Genomic DNA, 9,815 nt, shown 5'->3' with positions numbered 1-9,815 from the left:
AAAAAAAAAAAAAAAAAAAAGGCAAAAATTAGCCAAGCATGGTGGTGTGATGTGTGCCTATGGGCCCAGCTACTTGAAAGTCTGAGGCAGGAGGATCATTGAGCCTGGGCGGGCAAAGCTGCAGTGAGCTATTATTGCACAACTGCACTCCAGCCTGGGCAACACAGGGAGACCTCGTCTCTAAAAAAAAAATTAATTGGAACTTAGTTGTTGATTGCAGTAATCTATTATTGGTAATCTAAAACCATGAGTTTTCTTCCCTCATTAGGAGGTCCTTATTTCCTTGCCACTCTTGGGGAAGTCTGTTTCCTAAATCCTCTATCCATTCTTCAGCTCCTCACATGTGGTTGTTGAACCCTGACTATGTGCAAAACTGGTGCTTCAGATTTTTTGTGGGAGGGCACTAAATATTTTAAATTTATATTTTAAGGTTCTGCAAACTGCTTTTAGGGCCCTTGTGTCTATTTTCCTTAAGAATAAGGTCCTAGTAATTTCTTGGCTGTATTGGATGAATACAGTCTTATGATGAATGAAAGTCACAGAACTGGAAATGTATCCAGGATTTTTAAAATATGGAGGAAAACGCTCCCCTTTCCTGAAGAATGTTTTTAAAAGCTAGCTGATAGAAAATGTGGCAGTGCTTAGCTACTACCAGATAAGAAGGATTTCTAACAATTTCCCATTTTTTCCCTCTTCCTTTAAATGTGGGCTCCCAGAACTGCAGCGATAACACAGCAGGTGACCATTGCGATGTGTGCGCTTCTGGCTACTATGGGAAGGTGACCGGCTCAGCAAATGACTGTGCTCTGTGTGCCTGTCCTCACAGCCCCCCTGCCAGGTGAGCCCCTACAGGTGCAGCCTGGCATGCTGGGCTGCCCAGAGCTGCTTCCAGTTCAGCCTCCTTTTCAAGGGTCTCTGTGTGGTCTGTGTTGATGAATATTCTCCATAGGTTGCAAAAGGCTAATTTTAAGAAAAAGCATTCATTCTCAAAAGCATTGGAAGAGAATCTTTTCAAAAGCAAAGCATCTGTGTTGGTATTGGATGTTTGGATGGAACCAATTAAAGAAAGGACTTTTAGGTTTTGTTTTTTATGACTCATTTTAGCCCACAGCGTATGTATCCAATCTGCATGGAAATGAATTGTTATTATTTTTATTGATAATGATACAAAAGAACCCAATTACCATTTAAGGGAATGGGGTTAGAATTTATATAAGCCGGTGCCTAAGTGCTGAAATGTCACATGGTGATAAAATTGGGAATAGTTTCTACCTTGTACTCATGATGCTTATACAGAATTATCTGAATGCAAAAAGGAACCAGAGATTTTTAAAGAGAGAATTAGAATATCAAAGAATCTTCTTTGGTTCAAATGAAAATTGTAATTCATCAATAATATTTCATTATCACTTAGAATATTTGGCAAGCTATTGAACATATAAAGATCAAATGTTGACTTTTGGTATACTGAAAAGAAGTCTTCCTTTTAATATTTGTTTGAATCTTCTATTTTTTATTGCCTCCAAGTAAACAATGCCTGGTGAGTACCAAATGAGAGGCACTATGTATACTTCCCTTGCAAGCTATGAAGCATCCTAAAATTTGTTGTTATTAGTGCTTATCTTTTGTATTAAATCTATATTTGTAAATTCTGACTCATCAATTCCATTTCTATAGTCTGTGCTATAGAAATACTTGCATGTGTGTGTGAAGATGATGTGTTTAGCATTGCTTGTACTCATGAGGAATAGGGGAAAATGGAAATAATCTACTTACAGGGAATTGATCATATACATTGTGTTACATTCCTGGAGTGAAACAGTGTACAAACATGGAGAAAAGAATAAGGCATATCTGTAGGCACAGAATTGGAGAAATGGCCAATTGAAGTATGCAATTGAATATGTAGTGTGATGCTATTCTGGAAAAAATTCACATTCCACGTGTCTATTCATACCCATCTATAGGTGGCTATATGTGCCCAGAGAAGTATTTGGAAGGACATTTTATCCTACTACTTGGCACATTTCTGTACTGTTTGAATATTTTACTTCTTCAGTCATAAAAAAGTTATAAACATCTCCGAAGTCCACATTAATAAATTAAAGTCTGTGCTGTCAGGAACAGATTGTGAGGATGTGAACATTCTGTGTGTGCTCTGAATCTGAGATGCCCTAACAAACACATGCTTTATTTTCTACATATTTTGTTTCCATTGAAGTCTGTCTCTTTATTATTTTAAGGAGGGAAAAAGGTCAGAAGTGGTGTGGCACTGGTAACTGATGCTGGAAACTTCACCTTGCTAACCAAAGGAACCAGACTTGGCTCTAACGCGTTTGGTTTTTGACTGTTATCTCCAGTAGTTTGTATGCACCCAGCTCAGCCTCTAGATGGTGCATTGGCAATTTGAAACGTGAAGGCACAGGGCAGAGGACGTTGAGAAAAAGGAATAAAACAAAAGCAGAAACCCATGAATAAAGAGATTAAATCCTAGTTGATGATTAAACTTTGAGAGGCTCTGCCATTTTGCTTCTGGTAGCCTACCACATAACTCCCTGCCTGCCTTTAGATCCATTGATTCTCAGTTCTGCCCCACTCCCTTGCCTTTGCTTCCCTGGCTTGCCGTCCTCATCTTTCATTACAGTCAATAAAGTTCTTTTCGTCAGCGTGTGTTCAGCCATCTTCCCCCTGCTGTTTTTCATGCTTGCTCATTGTTGTTTCAACTCTCCGACCACCTTATCACCTAGTAAACAAAGACCCTTTTTCCCTGGCACACTCTCTTGTTGGGTAGCTAATTAGTGATAATCCCTAAGGTCAGTCTTCTTCCACTTAACATTCACACGATTGTCCCTGGACAGGGTCTCATGAATGTCCTTTCTACAAGATGTGCATGCACCTATTGATTACGTTTATTTTCCTTCTTTTTGCCCAGTAGATTGTAAGCTCTAAAAAGCTATGTGTAATCATGTAACTTTGAGACCAGTATGGTGTATCCTAAGAATAATGAATAAGTACCTTCAGCAAGATGGAAGTTCTATATCTGAAAACTCAAAAAGAAATTCTTTTCCTCCAGTTTTAGTCCCACTTGTGTCTTGGAAGGTGACCACAATTTCCGTTGTGACGCCTGTCTCCCGGGCTATGAAGGACAATTTTGTGAAAGGTACGCAGGTGAATTGTCATGTGGAAATCTTTGGGGTACTCTGTTCCTTTTATAAGGTATTGGGCATATTTACTGTAGTGATCTGGGAGTCATTATTAATTTGGATGTCCCTGATTGAAATAGGACCTCATTACTGTTCTGAAACAAGTTTTCCCAAGATGAATGGATCTGTGCTTTGCATTTCATTTGACGGAAATGGTTACTGTCTCGAGTTAGAAGCTGGTGTTGACCTTCCTGCCTGTACCTATGTCCCTTCCTTTCTGTAGGTGCTCCTTGGGCTATTATGGGAACCCTCAAACACCAGGTGGCAGTTGCCAGAAGTGTGATTGTAACCCTCACGGCTCTGTCCATGGTGACTGTGACCGCACATCTGGGCAGTGCGTCTGCAGGCTGGGAGCTTCGGGGCTCCGGTGCGAGGAGTGTGAACTGAGGCACATACTGGTGGAAACGGCTTGTGTGTGTGAGTATTTCTCCTCTAAATGTGTAAAGATGGTTTTTCCTCCCAAATGTATCAGGAGAGACGTGGTGACGGCACACTACAGTGTCAGCAGGATACAGAACATCCTATTTTATTTTATATTTTATTTTCATTTTATTATTTTCTAAGATTGCTGTTGCATCTGCTGAACTGAACCTTTCATCAGTATTTTCTAGCTGAGGCCGGAGGTGCTGAAATACCAGTTTATTTCTCTGGCACTCAGAGCAGCACAGGGATTTCAACTTTCTCGTTTAGAGGCATTAATATTTCCTTTAGTGGAGCCAGGAGTGACTCAGCACGGGAAAGGAAACAGCTTTTTGGGGTTCTCATTTGTGTTGCCCAAATTTCTTGATAAGTTCTGATCTTGGAGATCACGGATTTTTTTTTTTTCTTATTTCTTTTCTTTTTCTTTCTTTTTTTTTTTTTTAGACAGAGTCTTGCTCTCCTGGAGTGCATGGAGTGCAGTGGCAAGATCTCAGCTCACTGCAATCTCTGCCTCCCAGGTTTAGGCAATTATCCTGTCTTAGCCTCCCAAGTAGCTGGGATAATAGGCACGTGCCATCATGCCCAGCTAATTTTTTTTATTTTTAGTAGAGACGAGGTTTCACCTTGTTGGCCAGGCTGGTGTTGAACTCCTTACCTCATGATCCACCCACCTCGGCTTCCCAAAGTGCTGGGATTACAGGCGTGAGCCATTGCGCCTGGCCTCTTTTTTTGTTTTGAGACTGAGTCTTGCTCCATCCCCCACGCTGGAGGGCAGTGATGAGATCTTGGCTCGCTGCAGCCTCCACCTCCCAGATTCAAGTAATACTTCTGCTTCAGCCTCCCAGGTAGCTGGGATCACAGGTACCCACCACCTCACCCGGCTCATTTTGGTATTTTTAGTAGACACAGGGTTTCACCAAGCTGACCAAACTGGTCTTGTACTCCTGACCTCAGGCGATCTGCCTGCCTTGGCCTCCCAATGTGCTGGGATTACAGGTGTGAGTCACCACACCGGGCCTACCATGGATTTTGTTAGTTTTGTTTTTCCAGTTATTTATTTTGCCAGCAAGTGCATGATAGTCATCTTGGGATGACTTCTCAGGGGTTCATGGGGAAGAGAAGAAGGCATGTTAGGATCATGGCATTGAAGGCCTTTTTGCTTTTACTTTTGTGTTACGTATAGGCACAAACACTCCCACTATTCTCTCCAGTGTCCTTCACTTGGGAAAGATACATTTGCAAACTGTCTGAGGAGGTGACAGAACAGGCTGTGGAAGGAAATGCTGGGATTCAGTGAGTGGATAAAGATGAGCCAGGCACCATAAAGATGGGGGCAGTAGAATGAAATAGGTGCCAGAGCTGGGCGCCACTCTCGGCCTCAGCTGTTTCTTTCTGTGTGACCTCAGGGAAGTTACTTATCTGACCTGAGTCTTGGCACCGTTGTTGAATGGGGGCTTAGCACTTCCTGCGGTGTGACCCATGGCACAGTTGGAGTGAGAATGAGATCAGATGTGCACATGGGTCTTGGAGTGTACTCTGACCACATGTGTCATTTTCACAAAACAGCTTATGCAACCCTGTGGACAAAATGGGCAGACCACATTGCGTTAACTTTGACCCTCCTTTTTAAACATTTTTCGTATAGCCTGTGACGATGAGTGTACAGGTGTGCTGCTGAATGACTTGGATGAGATCGGTGGTGCCATTCTTTCTCTGAACCTCACTGGCATTGTCCCTGTCCCATATGGAATTTTGTCAAACCTGGAAAATACAACTAAATATCTCCAGGTAGGTGCTAGAAATGCAGAGATGGACAGACACTTACTTGTCTCATTCAGGGATATAGTGAGTGGGAATGGTGGGAGTCATTCTATGTGCCCTCCCTGACAGTATGAGAGCCCAACTTTCATCGGACCCTGCGGGCAGGTTTCCAGCCTTTCCTTGACTATAACCAGTGATCAGCACTTGCTTGCTTATCTTGCATGCTAACTTGTTTCATGGTGGGACAGCTGTCATTGGTCCCTAGAGAACTCCTTATAAATGCTGCCCTCTGTGGTCTTCTTTCTGCCTTTTGGGATGAGATCAAGTCCACTTGCTCTCCTGCAAGACAACTTTGGCTATTGAAAAACAGCTGCCCTATCATAAAAGCAGAAAACAAATCTGAACAGTATCTTCTTTAAAGTTGGCTCACGCTGAAGATGAACCATTTTCTTTAAGTATATTATTCTTCTCTTCACTAGAGTTGCAGGGCACAAAAGTCTCTCCTCCCTGGAAAACTACATTAAATGTCTGTCAGTAAATCAGAATTTTATGTTTTCATCAACAGGGCCTGGGTCAAAACAGGACGAGAAGTTAAGAAATTAACTTAGTAGATAGCATCTTACTATAGCATTTTTATTTTATTTTATTTATTTTATTATTTTTTGAGACAAGGTCTCCCTCAGTCACCCAGGTTGGTGTGCAGTGGCGCAGCAACGGCCCACTGCAGCCTTAATCTCCCGAGCTCAGGGGATCCTCTTGCCTTAACCTCCCGAGTAGCTGAGACTACAGGATGACCGGCTAGGTTTTTTACTTTTATTTTTGGTAGAGATGAGATGCCCATGCTGGTCTTGAACTTCTAAGCTCCAGCTATCCTCCCACCTTGAACTCCCACTTAGCTGGGATTACAGGCCTGAGGCACCGCACCTGACCCACTTTTAATTCTAATTTGAAATCAATGTGATTCTTAAGTTTTGCTTTATATATATGTTAGAATTTGACATAATCTATACAGTGTGGCAGGTAGCAATAAAAAGGGTGGCCATTCCTAAATGCCTTTTCTTAGATAAGAGCTTTCCTCAAACTTAACACTTCCTTAGGTGTGTGTGTGTGTTTATGTGTGCGTTGGGTTGGGGTTGGTTCTGTAAGCCCTCTTGATTTGCAGTGGTCTTTTCTCTATAATGGTAGTTAAGAAATATTAGGGACCGCTAAAAGATGTTTTTATGTTGTATTTTCCTCAAACAGCAAAAAGTGTTTTTGAAAAATGAGAGCTTTTACATCTATTAAAAAAAGAATATTTAAATTTTTTTCCAATCAGTCTGTACACAATCAATATGTTACCTGCAATCTGGGTCCCCGGGATATAACTCTTTTATATTTATCAAGTAAGACAAATGTTTGATTTAAATTTTAACTCATTTTGAATGATTTGCTCTAAATAAGCCACTTGTACATTTCCTTTAAATAATTTTTTGTGTTTATGTAGAATATTCATTGAGTTTTAAGGTTTAAATAAAATCTACAAGTAAAGAAATTAGAAGAATGTTGGCATAAATGATGCACTTTATTTTTAGTATTTATAAAGCTTTCTTTATTGAATTCTTTTGTAAGTTAGCCTAACAGGCGTTTTTTTCTTAGGTGTTGCAATTATAGTTAAATTTGTGTGACTCTGCTATTGAATTAAAGCCAGACTTTTATCTGAGAATTGCAGCAGTATCAGATTCTGCTTAACACACCAGATTTTAAATTTATATGTATATCAGAAATATAATACAAAGGATGGCAGTATAGAATCATGTCACTATAATTGAAACCTAAGTAAATATGATCCATTTTCGTTTTTTTAAATGACAGTTCCAAAGAAAGAAGAATTCCTTTCTGTGAACAAAAAAAGAAATAACAAGTGCTTCTTAGTTAAGAATCAGAACATTTTACTTTGAAGCATTGTAATTTATTTCCTCCATTCTTCCTAGGAATCTTTATTAAAAGAAAATATGCAAAAGGACCTGGGAAAAATTAAGCTTGAAGGTGTTGCAGAAGAAACAGATAAACTGCAAAAGAAGGTAAATTCTCTCCATAATGAGCTAGCCCTCCTCCAGGTCCCTCATATCAGCCCTCCTGAGCAATTGCCTTGGGGCTGTCTGGAAGGTTCTGATTAGATCACGCCAGTCTCTTTATCCCACGAGCTGTGCTCCAGGTACTCTCTCATCAAATTGGTTTTGACCCTGCCAGTTTCTGTGGTTTAGTGGGAAAAGGCTCCCAACTTAATGTCTGTTATCATCTCTGTTGAGGACAGAGTCCGGCAGTCTGACTTTCATTTTCTCCTTTGAAGCAAAGGGTGGGGATGAAAAGATTGCTGAGGTTTCTTCCTTCTAAATTCATTCAATAGCCAAGCATTCGGTGAGCACAGAAGCACTGACTGAACATCAGTAATGCTCTCTGCAACTCACTGGCAGAGCAGGGAGGGCACAGACCTCATGATGTGGTTGGTGTCTGTGCAGCCTTCAGGCTTCAGGCTGGGGTGGTTCTGATTTTAGGGCCCTGAGTGGCAAGTGAGCTTGTTTTTATGTCATCAGGGAATTATTTATTCTGTTTAGCCTGTGCCAGAGGAATGACATTTAGTGACCTAAAAAAGAATCTCCTCCTCTGCAGGTGGTGAGGGAGGACTATTGTCAAATTTACTGCTTTTTCTTTTTCTTCTTTTTTTATTATACTTTAAGTTCTGGGGTACATGTGCAGAGCGTTCAGGTTTGTTACATAGGTATAGACGTGCCATGGTGGTTTGCGGCATCCACATCACCCCATCATCTACCTTAGGTATTTCTCCTAATGCTATCCCGTCCCTAGCCCCCCTCCCTGGACAGGCCCTGGTGTGCAATGTTCCCCTCCCTGTGTCCATGTGTTCTCATTGTTCAGCTCCCACTTATGAGTGAGAACATGCGGTGTTTGGTTTCCCGTTCCTGTGCTAGTTTGCTGAGAATGATGGTTTCCAGCTTCATCCATGTCCCTGCAAAGGACTTGAACTCATCCTTTTTATGCCTGCATAGTATTCCATGGTGTATATGTGCCACATTTTCTTTATCCAGTTTATCATTGATGGGCATTTGGGTTGGTTCCAAGTCTTTGCCATTGTGAACAGTGCTGCAATAAACATACGTGTGCATATGTCTTTATAATAGAATGATTTATAATTCTTTGGGTGTATACCCAGTAATGGGATTGCTGGGCCAAATGGAATTTCTAATTCTAGATCCTTGAGGAATTGCCAAACTGACTATTTTTTTCATTTATGAATTTTGTGTGTGCACACGCTCGTGAGCGTGTGTGTGTGTTGTGTGTACTGTGATGGTGTATCTATACATATGGATATTTAATCTCTATCAACATATACAAACATCACCCTAAAATGCATAGCGGCTGGGCATGGTGGCTCATGCCTGTAATCCTAGAACTTTGGGAGGCCGAGGCGGGTGGATCACCTGAGGTGAGTAGTTCGAGACCAGCCTGACCAACAAGGTGAAACCCTATCTCTACCAATAATACCAAAATTAGCCAGGCGCAGTGGCAGGTGCCTGTAGTCCCAGCTACCCTGGAGGCTGAGACAGGAGAATTGCTTGAACCCAGGAGGTGGAGGCTGCACTGAGCAGAGATCATGCCACTGTACTCCAGCCCGGGCGACAGAGCAAGACTCTGTCTCAAAAAAAAAAAAAAAAAAAAAAAAAAAGGCATAGTTTGGCTCCTGTTAATTTAAAATTAATGATGTTTTAGAAAGAGTTTAAGGGTTTAAGTTTGGGCCTAAGTACCTCATCAAGCAAACATTTCATTGGAAGTGATAGGCTGATTAAAATAAATTCTCTCTATCCATTAAAGAAGATTCTCTTTGGTCTTGACTAGAAGATACTTTTAGACCCAATCTGAGTTACTTTACATTTTTGGAAATTATAAACAACCTTTCCTTTTACAAATAGTAAAAATCTCAGTAAAAATAACAGCTGAGGACAGCTAAATGTCAGCCTCTGGGCTGCTGACTTCACGGCCATGGTCTTCTTTCGTTCTTGTAACAGCCTCAGGAGGTAAGTATCACTGTTTCTCAGCTGTTACCGGCAGTGCTGTGGGTGTCTGGGCCTATCCACCGCCTGGTGGAATCAGGTCTGAAACCAGCTTGCCTGATTTCGTGTTCTTAACTCCTAGACACTGACATCTCATAGGCCATACAAATGAGTAAGGTTTAGTTTCTATATTCTATATACTTGGGTTTTAAAGTGAATTGAGGGCCTTCACAGTATAGGCACTAGAAGAACCTGTAGTTTAATAGCCAATTAGGCTGCTTGTTAAAACATACCCATCTTTTCTTACACTGAGTGAGTTGTAAATTATTTCATCAACTAGTTAGTGTATTTCTAACCCCAAAATACTAACCTCGGCTTGCGTGAT

The 9,815-nt window shown here is 41.1% G+C and overlaps 1 protein-coding gene across 1 annotated transcript in view; it reads left to right on the top strand.

The window, feature by feature from the left end:
• The window catches only part of LAMA1 (laminin subunit alpha 1), a 180,002-nt gene that overhangs the window by 118,549 nt on the left and 51,638 nt on the right, over window positions 1–9,815 (top strand). The window contains exons 30-34 of the mRNA XM_017543918.2: window positions 717–838; window positions 3,074–3,160; window positions 3,427–3,620; window positions 5,269–5,411; window positions 7,355–7,444. Coding sequence (XP_017399407.1) covers window positions 717–838; window positions 3,074–3,160; window positions 3,427–3,620; window positions 5,269–5,411; window positions 7,355–7,444 — 636 coding nt within the window. The remainder of the gene's footprint in view (window positions 1–716; window positions 839–3,073; window positions 3,161–3,426; window positions 3,621–5,268; window positions 5,412–7,354; window positions 7,445–9,815) is intronic.

Source organism: Cebus imitator, unplaced genomic scaffold (assembly GCF_001604975.1).
Source record: "Cebus imitator isolate Cc_AM_T3 unplaced genomic scaffold, Cebus_imitator-1.0 Scaffold162, whole genome shotgun sequence".
In the NCBI taxonomy this organism is placed as follows: domain Eukaryota; kingdom Metazoa; phylum Chordata; class Mammalia; order Primates; family Cebidae; genus Cebus; species Cebus imitator.
The sequence above is the reverse complement of the archived record's forward strand: the minus strand, read 5'-3'. Positions and strand labels throughout refer to the sequence as shown.